At 32.5% G+C, this 21,160-nt stretch overlaps 1 protein-coding gene across 2 annotated transcripts; it reads right to left on the reverse strand.

The window, feature by feature from the left end:
• Positions 1–10,592: 10,592 nt before the first annotated feature.
• LOC107951061 (protein ELF4-LIKE 3) lies at positions 10,593–12,579 on the reverse strand. 2 transcript variants are annotated; one of them, XM_016885962.2, is made up of 2 exons: positions 12,271–12,579; positions 10,593–11,247 (listed from the first exon to the last, which is right to left on the reverse strand). In XM_016885962.2, exon 2 carries the CDS (start codon positions 11,219–11,221, stop codon positions 10,856–10,858), a length of 366 nt encoding a protein of 121 aa, XP_016741451.1. In that variant the 5' UTR covers positions 11,222–11,247; positions 12,271–12,579; the 3' UTR covers positions 10,593–10,855. The 2 variants fall into 2 exon arrangements, with proteins under 2 accessions (XP_016741451.1, XP_016741452.1); XM_016885963.2 differs by having other exon boundaries at positions 10,593–11,265; positions 12,271–12,576.
• Between the last annotated feature and the right edge of the window lie 8,581 nt (positions 12,580–21,160).

Consider the following 21,160-nt stretch of genomic DNA (forward strand, 5'->3'; position numbering starts at 1 on the left):
TTAGCTTGATTTATATGTTGATAAGTGATATGTATGTGATGTATATAATGCATTATGTTGACTTATTTTGGTAGGTTTGCCGTAGTTGTTGATATAACCAAATAGTTGTTATTTGGTTAATTAGTAGATGATGTATTAATACTTGGAAGAATGGCATATTGTAGTTTGATTTTAAGCTGGAAATATGTAACACCCCACGCCCGTGCCCCACGTCGAGTCAGAATATGAGGCATTACCTAACTTAAACTTATGCATATAGACATTTTCATAACACCAAAACATGGTCAAATTAAAACTTTTTCAATTTTATTTATAAACTTTTTAATAAGAGCCTACTAAGCCCAAAACATCTATTGGAACCCATTCGGAAACAATCTGAGTCCTTTAAAGAACTCTGAAAATAACTCTTAACACAGGGGCACACGCCTATGTGGGAGGGGTAACACGCTAGTGTGACATTTCAACATGGTCGTGCTATTGGCTTGTGTGGCTCACACAGCCTAAGCAATACAGGGACACGCTCGTGTCCTATACCTGTGTAGAATTAATTCTAAATGCACACCTACAGGGGTTTTCACACGGCCATGGCACGCCCATGTCCTAGCCCGTGTGTAAAAAATTGAACATTCTATTTCTGATGTCAGCAATCCTTAAGGGCCACACGGCCAAGGCACACACCCGGGTGCTAGGCCGTGCCCTTCACACGGCTGAGACACACATTCGTGTCTCTGCCTATGTTTTTACTACCATGCATACTGAGTTACAATTCTTACGTTCAGGGGACACACGACCATATCACACGCCCATGTGGTGAACCGTGTATCACACACAGCCTAGATACATGCTTGTGTGCCTACCTGTGTGGACAAAATAAGGCTATTTACCAAGCCTTTTTGTCACCTTTACTTATGTAACCTGCACAAAAATCACTCTACACTAACATAAGGGCACATCACATAGCCAAAATAACCATAATGGACAACATTTCATTTATGCATTTTACTCATCCGTGAAAATATCATCTTCTATTTATAAATCAAAATGAGTATTGACCATCATCCATGGCGTTACACAAAATAAGTATCATATTCATCATATGGGTCAACACATTATGGCTAACTACAAAACACTAAACAAAGACTCGAGTCCCTATACATGCCAGAAAATAAAACAATGAAACTAGCTATACCAAGGTCTTAAGTGATAGTGTGATCGAAGCTTTTAATGTCACTGGATCCCCGATGCTAGCTTGGCACCACTATAAGGAAAGAAAAGAAATGAGGGTAAGCGTGGGAGCTTAGTAAGTACATATATGCAAATAAAGTGTAATTATAAGAAAATCATATTCATCCAACGGTAGCTTGTCATGCTTAAAAGATATAAATTACTTAACGTCTCCATCTCACTCTTCTTTTCATTCATGTATACTTAAAACACCTAGTTCTTCACTCAGGTCCTAACCATGAGTTCGGTATACATACCTCATCAAAGTATTCACCAACTAAATCTTCGGGTTACCCGTTGAACTCTCGAAATACATATGGATACGCGAGGAATTCGAGTCTAAATGTCATATAAGAAATTAGGGCTACCTCGTGCTATGAAACACTCACATTTGAGGTACTCACGGGCCTTTTTATCAAGTTAGGACCCGGACCCCATAGTTATCATGTAACATATGCTCATTGAGCCACTCACGAGTCTGTACACAAAGTCAGTACCCGAACCCACATTACCTATAGCATTTATCTCATGAACTCAGACTCAACTCATGAGTTCAAACCACATAATTTTTATAACATGCCCCTTTGTATCCTATGCTATGTCTAAGGTTCAACGGGGCTTCATATCTAATCGAATAGCATCGCATTTGCTCACATTGTAATTTACTCGCATAACGTGTTATTTAAACATTCATGGCAACAATTAGAATTTAGATACATAACAACAATAAGCTAATTACTCATGTATATTATTAAAATATACCAAAGTAGGCTTTGATAACACATTATTTACATATGTACTTACCTCGAAACAAAATGATGAAGACGAGCTTAATCCTCGTAAACTTTGTTCTTACCCCGATCAAGACCCGAATCATGTTTCTCTTGATCTAAATTAATAAAATTCATTTATTTCATCAGCATATCAATTTAGACGCCCAAAAGTTCATAATTGGTCAAAATGACTATTTTATCCCTAGACTTCCACAAAATGACCATTTTACCCTTATGCTCAAAAATCAATTTTTATCGAATTTCTTCATATTATAAGCCTAGCTGATTAATTTTTATACTAGAAGCAATCCAAAATTTCCATTATTTCTCACATTTATCAACAAATTTCCAACCTATGCAAAATAGTCCCTATTAAGGTTTTCATGAAAAATCCCTTCATAAAAGTTGTTTATTACACATCTAATACTCATATTCTTCCATAAAATTTCAGAAAACTACACATATGCTTTCATGGAAAAACCCCAATCTCTCAACCATTTTGCAAAATAATCCCCTTCATAGAAAGCTTATGTTACAAGGAGTCCAAAAATACAAAAATCATCAAGAATAATCTTATAAATGACTTACGTGTAAGAGATGTTAATGGCTGATATTTTGAGCTATCAAAACCCCCTTTTGAAGATGAAAATTAGTTGAAGAAGAAGAAATAAAAAGATGAAGCCCTTTTTGTTTTATTTTATTTAAAACTAGTCAAAATTGGTGACCAAAAAACCACCTAATTTTGACTTTCCTATCAATTTATCTCCCCTATGGCCGGCCACCCTATTCTCTAAGGGTATAAATCTTAGGCTCCCAACTTAGGTTCTTTAGCTAATTGACACTCTTATCTAACAAAATAGGACTTTTGCACTTTAAGCGATTTAGTCTTTTTTTCACAATTAGGCAAGCAATTGCTAAAATTAATTCACCAAAATTTTCATGTACTTATTTAATCATGCTACAATACATAAAAATGATATTTAAAATAATTTCCTTGACCTCAGTTTAGTGGTTCCAAAATCACTATTCCGACTAGCCCCAAAATCGGACTGTTACAAAATATGGTGCAATTTGTGTCATGAACTAGAAAATAAGTTGTTGATTAATGCATTTGGAAATTAGGTATGTTGTGATGATTTTGGCATAATGAATTGGTATGTTTGAATATGGAATTAAATGGTTGAAATGGTTGTGAATAGATGGCATAATAAGTGTATGATTTGGCATGTTTTTGGTTGCCTATATATATGTTAAAATGATACCATTTTGATGGCTAAGTGTGTATAAGAAAAGGGTGGCAAATTGGCTTTGTAAATAGCCTATTTTTGTCCACACGGGCAGAGACACGAGTGTGTGTCTCAGCTGTGTGCGACAAACGGTCATGCTACACGATCGTGTGTCCCTTGAGGTACCTTTCGAATTAAAGTCAGTATACCCTACAGGTTTGAAATGGCCTAGACACACAGACATGTCTACTGGCCGTGTATGGCACACGGGCTAGCACATGGGCATGTGGCCAGCCTTGTGGCACAAGTCAGTAACCTCCCCAGTTTTCCCATGGCCATGGCACATAGACGTGTCCTCGATTGTGTGGTACAAGTCATTTTGTATGCCCTGTTTTCACACATTCTATGACACGGGCGTGTTTGATAGCCGTGTAAGGCATACGGCCTGTTCACACAGGTGTGTGACCCTTAAATGTAAGAAAATTTTATATGTTTATTAAAGTTTTCAAATGTTATCGGTTTAGTCCCAAACCTCTTTCAAGCATGTTTTAAGGTCTCGTAAAGCTATATAAGGGACAATGTGATTATGTTTGACCAATGATTATGTGATAATTGGTTTATGTTTGGGAAATGTATGTTGTATATTGTAATTTGATCGGTAATGCCTCGTAACCCTATTCTGATGATGGATACGGGTTAGGGGTGTTACACACAATCTAGATTAACTTGATGTTCCACTAATCAATTCATACCTAAAATTAAATCAAACTCCTCAAAAGGTAATTCCATAAGATCCGTTGGAAAAACTACACCCTAAAATTTCAATGGACATATTTTATAGATCTTATTCGCAATAACCAATTGTCCTAAAGGGTTTACTACGATAACATCAATAGTGGTTTCCTCTACCTAACACTCAGTTTATCAGACATATTACAAGTAACATAAGAATGGGTAGATCGTATGTCAATTAAGGCAAAATATGGAACTAGATAAATGGTGAAAATACCTGTGATGACATTGGATGCATCTCTATCCTCACTACCTCTAATGGCATAAATAAGGGCAGATTGTCTAGCCTCAGTTTGATTCGCACTAGTTGCTACGATATTTGTGGCCCTATTCTAACCTCGACCTTTCGGAGGTAATTAACCCGCTCTCTAATTTTGGGTTAGAGCTTGCACTTTCCCCATTTCGATAAGGACAATCTTTTACCAAATGCTCTGCCAACCCATACATCAGGCAAGCACCTAACTTTTTCCAGCACTCGCCCACATGACGTTTATCACAGTGTGAACAGTTGGGAGTCCTACCCCCTGAGTTAGCCACATCAACCTTTTGCTGCAATCTGCTCTTTCTGGCCCATTTTAGGGGCTGGGAATTTAGATCAATGGAACCATAATATCTCTTAACTAGGACCTTACTTTTCTCCCATTTTTCATGTTCCACCTATTTGATCTCATCCACAATTTTGCTTTTCTCCACTAAGGTCTTAAACACCCATTCCTAGTGTAAAGCAACCTATATCTTGAGGTCAAAACGTAGCCTATTTTCAAACTTCATACACTTATCTTGTTTTGTGGCAACCATACTCTGAGGATAGCAGTTAAGCCTCAAGAATTCAGCCACAATTCTATCTCCTTGTTTCAACTTGATAAACTCAAGTCTATGGGCTTCCACATGTCTAGTTCCCACATACCTCTTTTGAAAGGTTTCCTAGAAATATTCCCAAGGTAAACGTTTAGCATGTATACCCCTTAAAATAAACTGCTACTAATGATAAGCCTCTTCCTTAATAAAGACACAATGCCATTCAATTTTTATTCTGGATTACAATCTAGATCCTCCAAAGTCCTCTTCGTTTACTCCATCCAATATTCCGCCACAGTAGGAGTCATTCTAACAACACCTTTAAATATTGTCACCCCATTTGATTAGAGCCTCTCCAAAACAGATCTACGACTCCCCAATCCAATTTAGGCTCCAACAACCCTTTGCAAAACCCTCAGCATTGTCTGTGACACTATGTCATATCTATTTTCGTAACCTCCGCCACCATTGGCAATACAGTTCTCTATGTACTCCTTCTCAAGGATTAGGTTTTCTCCCTTAACAGTGGGTGGCTCTACGGGTGCAACCTTACGTGACATACCCCTACCACGTCTACCTTGAGTGTTCATATTATATTCTTGAATGTTTAAATTCTAAAGTATATCTACAATTTTCAAACAAAAAGTTCAAGCATTAGCTATTTCTCTTAAATGTTTATAGTCTAAATATTACAATTTATCTAAAGTTTCAATATCTAAAGTAGTATCGACAGTGAAGTCTCAAATTTATCTTCTTGTAGAAAATCAACTTTTCAAAAACTTGTGACATGGCTTTTCCTAAAAATACTCCTCTATGACATCCATGCAGACTCATTCAAAAATCCACAATTTAAGTTTAAAAAACCTAGGCTCTGATACCACCACATGTAACCCATCAAACCCGGCCTAGACATTAAGCCCAAATTCGAAAGATTATATTGGCCACCGAAATGGCCTAGCAGAATTATCGAAGTTTAAAAATAACTGCTTAAAACATTTACTTTAATTTTAGAGGAAAACTTAGTGTGTTTCAAAAGGGTTACAATTTATTTTAAAAAATTGGCTAATCTTAATGATTATTTTCCAAAAGTTGAACTCTAGAATTATAAATGCATATATTTTTCAAACCTAATTTCCTTAGTCATGCAACGAAAAAGTGATATCGAACATAGTTTTAATAAAAACCTTATTTCATGCATAATTAATTAAAACTCATATTCCTACCTCTTATAATCAAAATAAATGTCATGCATGCTATATAAATCCCAAAACCTAAGCCCTATGCCATAGCTCAAGTAAACTAGTACAGTTTTTCAATAGCAGAAATTGCAATTAATGAATCTAATTTTTTTTTAAAAAAACGATCCGTGCTGAGTCCTCCAGATGTTAAGTCTGTGTTCTAATCTAGTAAGTTAACTGTAAAAGATGAAAATTAAAGGAGAGTGAGCTTAAGAAGTTCAGTGTGAGTCCTATCACAAGTAAACCAGTGCAAAATAGTAAACATGCATACAACAAATAATTTTCAGAACAAATACAATCGTGTATCAAAGCATAAGCCAACAATTATTTTGAGCATGTATGTGAATATTAATGCAATACAAGAGTAACATGAAAGATTGTACCATACTTCACTACACTCCACAGTAAGAGCTCCCTAGAAGTCTTCCAACCAATACACTCTAGTTTTGTGGATGAACCACCAGTATTTGCAAATAAACTGCTAGTAGTAAAAATTATGGATTAACCACTAGTATTTTTAGATAAAAACATTTGCAGATAAATTGTCACTTGTTGTGGATGCACAACATATTTGCAGATAAAAGCTATCAGTAATTTGTGGATGAACCACCAGTGTTGTAGATTATTAAACTGCCAATACTTCCTCCGTACAATTGTTTCACCCTATGCAATGTAATAGGACATGCTTGTAACAGTATCATGTAAAAATAGTAGACATGCTTTATCATGTATTCAATTCAATCAATAACATTAGATATGCTTAACCTATATTAGGTTCAAAATTAATAGTAGGCATGCTTAACACATATTCAGTTCAACAATAACAGTAGGCATGTTGAACAAGTAATTAGTAATATAATGGTAAAAATAATAGTAACTATTCATCAGAATTACAGAGAAAGTAAACATGTAACATTTGTATATTATCATATTACAGTAGCAATTCAATCACCAACTCATAGATTCTAGCATGTTCATTATATCAGGGACTCAATCGAGTGAATAATAACTCCAGAAATATTTCAGGATTATACAAGGACTAAACTAAACAATTCATAGAATTTAGGGCAATATTGTAAAATAAGGGTCACACGGCCATATGGCCAGGCCATATGAGGAGCTATAAGCCGTGTGGAAAGGTTACATAACCATGTAACAAACCGTGTTCATGTAGCAAACCTAAAAATTACCCTATAGGAGAGACATGACTGTGTGACAGGCTATGTGGGAGGTTCTTAGCTGTGTGAAAGTTGAAGGTACCCTAACATAACAGAAGAACGTGACCATGTGATGGCCGTGTGGTCCACTCGTATGGTCCACATGCCCGTGTAAGAGACTATGCGGCCCTATATCTACACATGGTTTGCACTGATTCACTTAGAAAAGAAGACACACCTTTCACCGGGAGTTCGATCGACGTTCCTCACGATTAAATCCAATTCGATTTGTCTAAATTCGATCCTTCAATGACATTTATACACGAGTTATCGATTGATTTCAAGATTTGTCAAGATTAGCAAAAGATTTGGCAAGAATTGTAAAAGATTGAGTAGTTGTAGTTGAATTGAAAGATTAAAATGAAACGATGCTATTTCGAAATTATGAGTTCCACTTATCAAAACGAATGTACTTACTGAACTTTAATGAAAATATGAAGGCTATCAACCGGTAGAAAAATGATTTAACGGGGATTGATTTGATAAAAAAAAGATATTCAACAGCAAAAAGATGTAAAATATAGTGCAAAGAAGAGGAAAGAAAAGAAAAAAGAGAAGAAATAAAAAAGATGAAGTGAAGTCTTACTAGGATTTGAAAAGAGGCAAACCTAGTCCAATTGGGAAAACCCTAGAGGCGGCAAGGGTAAATAACCCAAAATTTTGGGCCAAAATAAAAAGGAAATGAAAAGAAATAGAGTGGCTCAAACCTAGAATCACTTAAGGGGAAAGTTAACTTTTAACCATTAAAACTTAAAACCTCTAGTATAAGGAAGTAGCACTTAACCATCAAGCCTATTAAAATTTCTTATTTATTTATTACAATTGATTTCCTATATTTTGTGGCGTGACATAACTTATCTTTAAACAAATCTCATCAACTTGTTAATTATTTAGAGTTAAATTTTTCGGTTGCTAACAATTTTTTAGCCATTTTCTAAATAAATAAAAAAAATATTTTTTTTCTCCATTATCCCTAAAGTGGTTGTCGGCCGACAGTTTTCTTGCAAGAGTACATATACGATTTTGATTAATAATGCAGCAATTCTTGCTATTAGTTGTAAGGTACACATTATAATTTTTTTTTTTAAGTTTCATTATCCATTTTAACATATGAAACTAGTTTTATTTAAGTTGATTTTCACTTTCTCTAATCAGATGTTAATATTATAAATAATTCTTTGAACTAAATAAGTTTGGTAAAAAGAACCTAACGATGAGCTTTAAATGATAGAAAGAAAAATGATCTGTAACTTGAATGTTTTTCTTTTTCCTTTTTTTTTCTTGAAAAATCTAAAAAAGAAAAAACAAAAACAAGTTATTTGAAGAATCAATGATGTGGGTGTTTTTTTTATCCCTAGGAAACTAAGCAGCTGCCATATAATGTGGGTCCATGTAACAAAAGACAAGTGCTAGCTATTAAGGGAATCTATCATAAAGAAAGTCATAAAAACACGTTGTATAGAGAGAATAAAAAGGATATATATAGGTAATGAGAAGTAATATAACCTAGGTAGGAAGAGAAGGGATAAGCATGGAGAAATTCATATTTTCATAAGTAGGGCCCCTTGTCATGTTGTTGGGGGTCACCATTCACACATATATTTTGTCTTTTCTCTCTTGCAACTCTTTGTAGTGCTTTACTTTGAACTACCCTTTTATTTATTTATTTTACAATATACTTATTTTCCTTTACCCAATAGTATCCAAGAGATTGCCAAAATGGCATTGGTTGGAAAAAAAGGAATATAAATCATAAGAAAAAAAATAGTCAAAAGCTCTCATCAATTTCTCCTTATCTAAGATTCTGTTTTTCGTGGTGGTGGATGATAGGGTAAGTGGGAATCAAAAAGTTTTGAACTTAAAGCTGCTTTGGTTCATTATGATTAACTTTTCTCAATATCATTTTCAGTTAGATGTATATGTGCACCAGGAAGCACCTTTCAGTTCTCCACAAAGTATATTCAACAAAAGCAATGTGAAATAGTGATTTCTCAGCAAATGGAAGCGGTTAAAACTAAAAGAGGGTATGGACACTTTGGTATCATATGTGAGAGAGGAATGAGATTGAAAACCACAGTATCTTCATGCCTACTTAATTTTGCTTTCTTATACTAACCACTTCATAATCAAGGATCTAAAAGCCCTAAATCCCAAAAATTACAAAGATGGCATTATATTAATGGATAATAGATAGTTGTCGAAATCCAGCAATTAATAAGGAGACTAGAGACACAATCTCATTTAACTAATACCGCATGCTCACGTGTTGATATTTGTGTACTCTCAACAACGATGATTTTAAGGGTGTGCTTTGAGTAAAAAAGTAAGAGTTGACAGCAAGAGCGAAGCAAAAAAAAAATTTTAGGGGTAGGATTAAATTTTAAATTTTTATAGTTTATATCTTTATAATTTATAAAAGATTAAATCAAATTTTTATAATTTTAGGGGAGGCCAAAATATAATTTTATTTTTATTGATTTAAAATTTTTAAAAGTTTTTAAGAAACTAAAATGTAATTTTATATTTTAGGGGGGCCGGAGCCCATGCCAACCCCTCTGGTTTTACCCCTGGTTGGGAGAAGAGTAGAAGAGTGAAAAGAAAATAAATTTTTAATGTGATTTGTTAAAAAAAAGTGTGAAGAAAGAAAATAAAAAAAAATTTATTCTAATGTATAAAAATTAATCATTTCAAATTAGATAGATAAGGGAGATGTGTATTTAATTTAATATTATATATTTTAAAATATTGTATTTTTTTTCTTCCATTTTACAAGTCTACAAAAATAAAAATAAAAAACAATTTTCTTTTTAGTTTTTTCTTCTCCCTTACAAGTATACCTATGAAATGAAAAAATTTTCATCCTTTCAATTTTCTTTACACCCTACCAAGCAAAACACGAGAGGGAGGGAGCCCAGACATCATCATTACTCAGGCTAAATATTCTCTTAAGCTCTCAACACCTTTCGCTTACCGACTTAAAGCATCAGAGACGCTTCATGGTTCTTCCTTGCGGGTCCTAAGCTCTCACAAGCCCAAACACATCTTCAATCCATCTTCTTCCCAAGAAAACTCTAACATGCTTCTTAGAAAAGGCCATGAAGAATATGCTTTTGGATTGAGGTTGGAAAGGGAATAAATTAAAGGGGTATATAATGAGACTTTGTTTCCAACCAAAAGTAGATCATTAATGAACCTTCATGGTCAAGAATCTGAGAGTATATATTTAAACAGTTTACATCCATTATAGATATCAACTTTTTTTATCAGTTAAAGGTGTTAATTCTCTTTTTATCACTAAAAGTTGAAAGTGTAACAAAGTTAAAATTTAGAAAGTAAGGCCACCACTTGTTTCATTTCAATTAGATCAAGGGTTATTACATTACATGATTACAACTTACAAGCTGGGGGATTACAATGCAATAGAAGAAGTTCCATCCAGATTATTTAATTTCCATAACAAATGTGAGCAGTAAGCTTTTTCCAACACCGATACAACGGGGGAGAGTTACAGAATCTGATCTGAGTACCAAGTACCAATTGCATGCGAAAGAATCACTAATGAAAACATAAAATCCAAATCTGTTCTTTTAAGCTGGCCTGTTTCTTTTATGGCCACCTTTGTTGCCATCTGAATATTTCATAGCACCACCACCACCACTGGAGTCACCACCCTCAGAGGAGGCAATATCCGTGGATTTGGTGAAGGAAGTTGAAAGATCTGCGTAAAGGTCTACCACTCTCCTTATGTTGTTGTTGAGCTCCTTAATCAGACCAACATTCCTTCCCAAGTTGTCAGGGATCTTGGACTCATGGTTCTGGTTTATCTCATTGATTAGCAGCCTATTTTGGTCCAATATATTCTGAACCTGAACAAAGCTCTTCTGAAATGTCTGCACCACCTTCCCATCTATCTGACCACCACCATTGCCAAGCCTCAATGTGTCACCCTCCATTTTCTTTTTTATTTTTGGGCCTTACTCTGTGGAAACTCACAGTTCTATCAAATCAAAAACCAGTAATGAATCCAAAAATACAACAAAGAAAGGAAAGAATATGATAGGGAAACAATAGATGAGACGGCAGTAGTTAGAAACTTAATATACATCGATGATGTATTGTTTTTACTAAAAAAAATAGCCATAATCATACATAGTTAAATATAGCAAAAAGAAAAAAACAAGAATTGTTTAAGGTGTAAGAGACAAAGGCCTGCTGTAGAAATCATGTCCATCACCATGCATGCTACTTTCAGTTTTTTCATAGAAAGATCAATAAACAAAACATGAAAAATAATAGTTGATATTATTGTTTATCTTTTTTACTATTATTATTACTTATGATGAGATGTGAAAAAGCAGATCCATTTCCATAAAAGGGAAACTTTTTTTAATGTACTCAGAAAATACCCAACTCAAACATGGAGTTGCAAGGAAGCATCTCAAACACACCCAAAATTTGTTATTAAAGAAAAAAACTAGTCAATGATGCAGATAAGATTACTCTCATAGTTAGTACTATTCTGCAGAGAGACAGCATTATTAATCTTTTTAACCGCAAAAATGACAATGAGAAATATATATATAAAATAAAAACAAATACAGATAAAAAAAATTACAATTTATTTATAAAAAGTAAATTAAAATTAAGAAAAAAAGAGAAAAAAAGATTTTGCATCAAATTCAAGGAATAAGAAGCATAAAATCCCATCACTCACTCAGCTAAACAAGATTTTTTTAAAAAAAAAGAAAAAGAAAAAAATGTGTTAAATCAAAAACAAGAAGTTATCTTGATAAGATCCAAGTGTTTTACAAAGAAATATAATAAATTAAGAAAACCCATCAGCTGAAAATGACAAAAAGAAATCAATAATTTAACTACACAAGACAAAGATAGAAATTTTATTACATGTTTTTATTTTCTTTGAAATCATTTGCTATAGAAGACATAAATAAAAATTCAAGTACATCAATGATATAGTAATTACTTTTGCATATACACGTACCTTGTTGGAGCATTATATTCTGGGAAGCAGACACAGGTTGAATGAAGGAAAAAAGATGGGCGATTAAACCGTACTCAGGAGGAAGCAAGAAAGAAAATGAATTATTTGAGCGAGAGTATTGAGAGAGAAAAGATAGGAGGAGAGAGGGGGGGGGAATATGTAGATTAAATATTTTTAGTTCCATATTTGCTATATATATACAGTGTTATGTAGAAGGTACAATATTATTGGAATAAAAATTAAAATAATGATGAGATACCAAGTAATTATTAAGAAGAGTTTAGGGGATAAAAAAAACCGTGGGGGATGAGATTGGATTGGATTGGATTGGTGTCTGGGTGTAATACTCAGATCCGGGGGCATGATGAATGATTCGAGCTGGTGTTCATGAGTCGCCACGTGGCATATGGACATTGATGGAAAATCCCCCATCTACCGATGAAGGGGGGTCCCTCAATCCAAGATATCTTATAACATTCATGTTTTTGCTTTGGTAGATGGAAAAAATAAAATAAAAATAAGAGTTTGATGTTGATTATTTTTTTATTTAGTATTGCAGAAGGAATATTTTGAATGTCATTTTCAGCTTTTAATAAATAAAATGGATTGGTGACAATCATCAATTTAGTTTTTGATTTTTGTGAAGAATGTTACTACTACCATGTTTTTAAACCAAAACTGGAAATCTACCATGTTTTTAAACCAAAACTGGAAATCTTATCAATTACCCACTTTTGATTTTCCATCTTTTTAATTACCATGATTATTATATTTTTATTGTTGGTTTAAATGTGTTCTTTGTCTGCTAATTTGGGTCTTTTGTTTGGTAAATTACAACGTTTGCCTCTACTTGTTCAACAACATTTTTTTATTCCAAACAACATTCAGCTATTACGTGAACCATGTAAATGGTTCCTGCATTTTTTTTAATAACTAATCAGTCAACATGATTGAAATAATAAACGATTTGTTCCCACTATTTTATAATTTTTTTTATATTTCTCTTAACTCTTAACATCTCTAACTTTGCTATTAATTTTTTCTTCAAAACTCATGTTCCTACCGCTTATACAAAGTTATTATTATTATTTACCTTCAACACAAATTTATGGACATGTTAGTTCCAACTCGAAACTTGTCTGGGTCTTTTTATGTTCCATGAGAATAAAAAATTAGATTAAAGTAGTTAATATTGTATAGGTGAGTATACTATTTTTTAACCACATATCAATATCAATCTATTTCAATGTACTATTTCGAATTTATTATAAATAATATTTTTTAATAAATTAAATTATTAATTACCATAAATGGTATAAGAATAATTTAATATATTTTTAACCTGTATTCATGCATTAGTTAATGCATAATGTTTCAAATGATGTGATCAGAATTAAACCGATACAATCAATACAAATAATTTTTTTTTTTAAATTAATTATGTTAGTTTAGGATAAACTATAAAAATAGTCAATTTTGTTTGTCTTAGATTATATTTTAGTTACTTATATTTGCAATGTTACATTTTAGTCATTTATGTTATTGTTTTGTTACAAAGTGGTCACTCTACCGTTAAGTTCCGTTACCTCCCTAATGACAGTCCTACGTGGCAGTCTAAATGATTTTTAAATATTAACTTTAATGTCCTACATGACAGTTTAAATTAAATTTATTTAATTAAAAACGTATTTTCATCTTAGCAATTGGACATCTAAGTTGACATTTAAAATCTATTTGGATTGTCATGTAAGATTACTATTAGGGAGGTAACGAAGTTTAACAATAAAATAATCACTTTATAATAAAATTATAACGTAAATAATTACACCATTACATTTTAAATATAAATGACTAAAAATAAAAAATACAAATTTTTATAATTTACTGTTAATTTATTACTAAAATTATACGGATAAGCTAATTCCACCCAAACTGCAGAAGCCATCACTCAATATCCAATTTAAAATCTTGTAACAGTAAAATCTTGGGAACAGCTGTTTGGAGCGAATCAAAGAGGAGACACGTGTTAGTTAAGGGTGGGGAGATGTAGAGGTTCGGATGTGATTGCAGAGCCAAGAGCTGATACGATTAAGAACAGGAGGAGATCACGCCTCAATAGGGAGTTGTAGGTAAAAGAGAAAAATGAGGGTGAGACAGTGTGGAAACGAAATCCGAGGCTGATATTTTTTGGCTTCAATTACTCCCTCTTCTTACCTACATTTATTTCAACTTTTTTCTTTATCATAATTTTAAAAGAGGAGATGAAATATTGGTAGTAGATAATTTTAGATTTTATTTTAGTGCAAATTTTAATCGATATTGGTTATATAGATTAATTTTACCCATACAAATCGGATTGTATTATACCGATCGATAAAAAAATGTTAATTTCAAAACATATTTTAATTTTTAAATTTTATTATTTATTTGTAAAAATATATTTATATTTATATTTTTTATTTTTATTTTAAATTTATTGATTTATGAATTATTATATTCATAGTATGTGATGATACTGATAAATTGCATTTTTGAAATTTATTAAGAAATATTTTATATAATTATAAGTATTTTTTATCTTAAAATTTAGTTATTGTGAGATTTGAACCCATTACACTAACATTTTTTTTAAAAAAAAATTCTTTACCACTTCAACCAAAATTTTATTTTTAATGAGTAATATTTTAGATTTATTTAACTTCATTATTTGATATTTGTAAAGACTTTTTATATACATATATAAAATGTTTTTAAAAAATAATGATAAACTCGAAATGATACATTGAAATAGACTGATATCAATACTAATACGTACTAATACTAGTAGGAAAATGGTACATTCACTAATATGATACTGACCAACTTTCATTAAACACTTGAGACTTTAAACTAAATTCATTTAATTGAGGTTGGTTAGGAAATAATTAAAAGGATTCAAATATTAAATTAATTAAATTGAATTGTTATATTTTTTAAATAAATTTAAATAAGTAATTTATTTTTTTATTCAATTTGAATTAAATTTTTACTACTTAGTAAATGTCCTTTATATCTATTACTATTTTGAAAATAAGCAATTTGATTATTCTAAAATAATTATAAAAAATTCAAAATAATCTTAAAAAATATATAAAAAACCCAAGTTTTTTTTTTACAAAAACCTTATAAAAAATTCAAACAAAGAATTATTTAAAATTCTATAAAAAAATTAAAGTTTTAAATTTATGTGCTCTAATTTGGACTTTAGTCATATTGTCATTAAGTTCTTATTTTCACATGTTTAAATTATTTTAATTTAACCCGAAAAATATTATTTGACTCAAATCTATTCGAATTTCATTTCACTCAATTCAATTCATTAAAAAAATTCAAATTGAGTTACACTATCATACAATATCTCATGAACCCGACTAAGTGTAATTTCTTTTACTCGATTCAATTAAATGCTTAGCCTTAATTGAAATTTCCAATCCAATTCTATTTTAACAACCTTGGGTGCAATGTATTATTCTAAAGAACAATTAAATCAAAAGGAAATTTTATCGTAAATTTGCAAAGCATAGTGTTCAACTTTAGGGCTTAGAAGTTTATAAGTAGTTTGTAAAGAAAATATTTAACATTGTGGATCAAATTTCAAAGAAAATTTATATAAAATCAACATATCTACTATATATCTAGTTCACAAAGATACCTGTTATAACAATTAAGTTATATAAGGTTTTGGAGTAAACTACGGTGGTAGTACAAAACATGTGTGGTGTGGAGAGCCACTAACGATGAAGATTTACGGTGGTTTTTTAATAAAGTGATGGATAATGGTTTTGTTTGTGTTCCCTTTAATCTTGGAAGAATAGTAAGTCCCTCATATCATGATTTCCTTTCTAAGTAGAGTCTAATTTAGACCCAAATTAGGTTATGGTCTAGACGTACTCTGATGTGAGGTCGGTGAGCTTGAGAAGTTAGAAACATTAATGAGATTTGACTTGAAGTGAGAGGTAACCTTGATGGCATCGTAGTGAGGCCCTAGTATGTGACACACCTTTTTAAAATAAATATTGAAAAATTATTTCAAAAATAAGGGAATAGCCTAGTGGTTAATTGATAAATGCAAAAACATGAAAATTAAATTGAGGTCCCAAGTTTGAATCCTTTCCCATGTAAAATAACTATTTTCTTTATACAAAATCCCTTGTTTTTAATGTGTGTGACATCCATACCCTTGTAACCCTAGGTATAAATGTTAATTTTGCACAAAGTAATCAACCTTTATTCTATTTTTCCTCACCCTAGTTGTTCCTCCCCTCTTCTATCCTCATTGATCTTCTTTTTTCTTTCATTCTTCCTCCATTGTTGTCGTCACCTACACCTAGTTTTACCATCTCTTTCTTTTTCTTTTTGTCTCAAGATTTGTTAACATCTTCTCCACTAGCTTGCTGATATTTTTCCTTATTAAAATCAGCATCAAATTTGAAATCTTGAACTCCAAGATCGATCCTGAACATTACCAAGAAAGTGCTATTGTTGTTTCTCTCAACTAGCTTGTGTAAGATCTCTTCTTTCTTCAATTTTTTGATTAATCTTGTCAATTAAAAACCTAAATTTCCAGATTTGTAATTTAGGAAAATTTTAAATATTTTAAATGTATTTTTCCAGATTTTTGATGGATTTTTAAATCAATTTTAAATTAGCCCCGAATTTGGCCACCACGGTGGTGGTTCGTGTGCCTATGTGCAATAAAGGAGGTTGTTTTGTTTCTTGGTTCTTGCCTATCTTTTCCCAGTATTAATTTGAGTTATTGAACCCTCCTAATCAGCCTTTAATCACATGTTAATTAGAGAAAGACATTCTTGATCAATTAGCCATTCGAATATCACAATTCGAGAAGTGTAAGTGCGATAAATTGTAAACTAGTTTGTTGTTTCGACAAAGTTGTTGGGAAAATGTTATGGATAGATTAAATGAGGGATTTTAATCAATATTAGCTATTGATTTACCGGTATGTATTTGTGTTAGGTGCTGACCGAAACACCTCAAATCAACCGTAAAGTCGAAAGACGATCGTGCGCACGATTCACAACAAAATAATGTAAGAAATCTAACTCGTTTGGATTCGTAAAATAATAGTAATTTTGACGATTGGTCGAAACCCATAAATGGGTATTTAAAGTATCCTTAAGAGATTAATTGATGAAATTTATACTGATTTTTTACTTAGGTTCGTTTTAAGGTTTATTAAGGAAAATTGGAAGATTCACTAGTGTGTTGTGAGAAAGCGAAAAATAAGGTGTAGGTCCTAAATTCAAAAACTTAATTAAAAATGATAACTATTTTGATATACTTGATGATTTATCTTGTTTATTGGATTGAATTAATAGCTAAATAATTAATTTTGTAAGTGGCCGAACTAGGTACGTTTCAAGCCCTAAAAGATTGATATGTTAGCAAAGTTGCTAGTTTAGCAGTGTGACTGTGTAAATGGTATTGTCGTGCATGATTGTGTTATTTGGTATGAGATTGATTATATATATAACATGATTTTCTGAGTTATGAGTTTATGAATGATATAATTGCATGGATAATTTGTTATGTTCTATTGGAAAGGTTGTTATACATGCACATTGGAAAATCGTAAAAGTATGTGAAATTGTGTAATGTTGAATGATATCATCTTAAAAGTAGGAACACTGTTTCCATTTATTGAAAGTATGTGATTATTGAGGGCATGTTGTGTAACACCCTTCACCTGTATCTGATGCCGGGATAGGGTTCGAGGCATTACCGGGATTTCACGTTCATAAACATATTAAATCAAGTCACTAAGTTGCGCTCTAATTTAAAACTTTTCAAATATGTATATCCTTTCCCTTAAACAGGCCTTCGAGACCTAAAACATGTCTAGAGGCAGCGCGAGACAAAATCGAGAACGTTTGATAAACTTTGGGCACCTTAGAAAATTTCTTTTAACTTGAAGTGTTACACACCTGTTTGACTTGGGACACGCCCGTGCAATCACCTCGTGTCCAAGACTTGAGCATTCTGTTAAATTCACACGGCCAAGACACACGCCCATGTAAGAGTATGCCCAAAGATCAATCACGAGATGGTTGTAATAACATACTTGGTTTATCATGTTTATTAATATAAGGCGTTGCCATTATTATTTCAGTTTCTTTTCTGTGTGCATAAATAAACTGTTTTATAATAATGTCCTGAGAATAATATGATTATTCTTAAAAGATCCTTAGTCAAATATTATTGTTGGCTAGGACAATAATAATGCATTAAGACTAACATGTAGTTGATTGATGATAAAGAGTTGTCATTGATATGGAGTGTCAGAATCAATGCATGAATATGTGTGTTAGAGAACAACATATTGGACTGACCCGCTATGAGTATGTTTCTTGGATTATTATGTAATTGTCACAACATTACTCATAGTGATTAATATGTATATGATCCTCATACTTGAGATCATCTTTATCCCAACATCGTGAGTTGTATATTTTGATACAGTCAAACAAACACCGTAACTGGTTGTTCAATAAAGACTGATGTTGGATATACCACAATCTATGTTGAGGGATATAGTTGATCAATGTAGGATAAGTCCCTCCTACATAATGGGAGTAATATCTCAGGCCACTTGATTGAGTGAGGCTAGAAATGCATGGCCATGCTCAAATAAGTTGATATGAGATGTCATACTTGTTTGTGTATCATAGTCTACTCAAGGTATCAAGAAACATGGGATGGACTATGCAAGTGTGACTGTTCCATGACTTGTGTCCATTCCAAAGATATAGGACTTAAGGATTAATGCATGAAAGGTTAATCGCAAAAGGTTATGTCAAATCATGACTTCTTGTAACTTAGGTAACATTGATGCATTGCTAGATGCCACTCATTTTTTGTAACATTAGAATAGTTCTAATATTACTGCTAAAGTTACAAGAACCTATAGGGTCACACCCTATGGTTGAAATGAACGAGGTAAAACATAGTTGGTATATTGCTTGGTTGTCACATGAATTAAATTAATTATAGAATTAATTTAATTGGGCAATCAAATTGTTGAACATACTATATGTACAAGGATGTTGTACGCATAATCATAACATAATTTTATTGATATATGACTTTAGTTCGTATATAAGTTTAAATAAATATAGTTTACCAAAATCTTTATTATAATTAATGTAATTATAATTTTCCGGTTAAACATTATTATATTTATTTGAATGATAATTATTATGTTCGGATTAATTTTAATGAATTAAAATTCGTTATAGATATATACCAATTAAGAGGGAGTTATATATAGCAAAGGTAAAAACCCTAAAAAGGATATATAAAAACTAGCCCGAAAATATGCAAAGTGGTCTAGCAGCCGTTTAGCAAAATACTCTCTAAAAATAGTTTTCTGGGATTTCTACCGTTCATTGTCAATCGGGTGGACTACGTAGAGGCCGACATCGGAAAAGGTTGCGGCTTGGTTCGATAGTGGTTCAACATTTCTGTTGCCTAAGCGTCGTTGTCTACTCAGATTGAAGTTTCGGTAATTTCGAAACCTTTTTATCACCCCAATTCGTTCCTTACACATGGATCCTTGGTTTGGATCGCCGGAATTTTTTTTTAATTTTTCGCTGCGACTTGGAGGCACCGGTGTTCCAACAGCCCGTGTGTCTAGCCCGTGTTCATTTAACAGACTTACCATTTTAGATGCAGGTGACACACGACCACGCCACACGCCCACGAGTGTGGCCCGTATGTCACACACGGTCTAGGCACACGCCCGTGTACCCAACCGTGTAAACCCGATTAGGCTATTTTCTAAGCCTATGGTCACCCCCTTTTTAACACTTATACTTAATGAATATTAAAAACAAAGTAAAACATAATTATGCTCTCATAAATGATCTTTGTAAAAACTCGTTGCATGAAAACCTCATATCATTAGTTTCGTACATGCTAGGTTATTTCCCATCTTGTATTTATGTATTGTCATACCACTATAATACATTCAAGATTGGCTCATTCCTATGACTCATTGCCAATTGGAATTCAACCATCGTACATGATTACAAACTTGCATGGAAATTTTGTAGGTCATAGTTTAATTCAAAACAAGCCGATCTCTATGGCCATAAACAAAAAGATAGATTTATCTTTACAAGCCTTCATTTGGCAAATCAAATGACACATATAACAAAATACTCAACAGACCTATACATGCCATTGAATAATTGAGAAATGACTTTATACCAAAGCTGGTCTATTTGATAGTATCTGACTCTCCAACCGTCCTCCAATCTTTACGAGTCCTCGAGCTCTGTGAGAGACAAAGAAAAGAGAAGGGTAAGTATTTTCATGTTTAGTAAGCTCGAATAACCGAAAAGTAAACTTACCAAGAAATTAGCATGCAATCAAATTGGGCAATAAATTCAATGAGCATAGGATGGCTTCCCTGTCACTTACACTCAATCAATGAGTTAGTCACATAACAATGCATTATAAAAGTTATCTTAGATGAGCTCATTATTCAACATCTCATCTGTCTATATATATATCACATTAATCTCAGTGAGTTTCTAGGAAATCTCGATGGAATACCCGTTTACCATCAATTCGTACAATAATCATTTCAGATATGCACTCCCGCGAACCTCACATCTTATGGCAAACCTCACATCTTATGGCGGGATTACCAGTCCAGGCTAAATCCCCCATTTTATAAACTCATACCAGTCCAGGCTAAATCCTTTATAATTACAAACACCTTTATTGAGCTCGGATATGAATTACCAGTCCAGGCTAAATTCAGATCCTAATCAGATTACCCGTCCGGGCTAAATCCATAATGCACACATATTCTTCGGGAGGCTCAACC

This window comes from Gossypium hirsutum, chromosome A06, assembly GCF_007990345.1.
Source record: "Gossypium hirsutum isolate 1008001.06 chromosome A06, Gossypium_hirsutum_v2.1, whole genome shotgun sequence".
Lineage (NCBI taxonomy): Eukaryota > Viridiplantae > Streptophyta > Magnoliopsida > Malvales > Malvaceae > Gossypium > Gossypium hirsutum.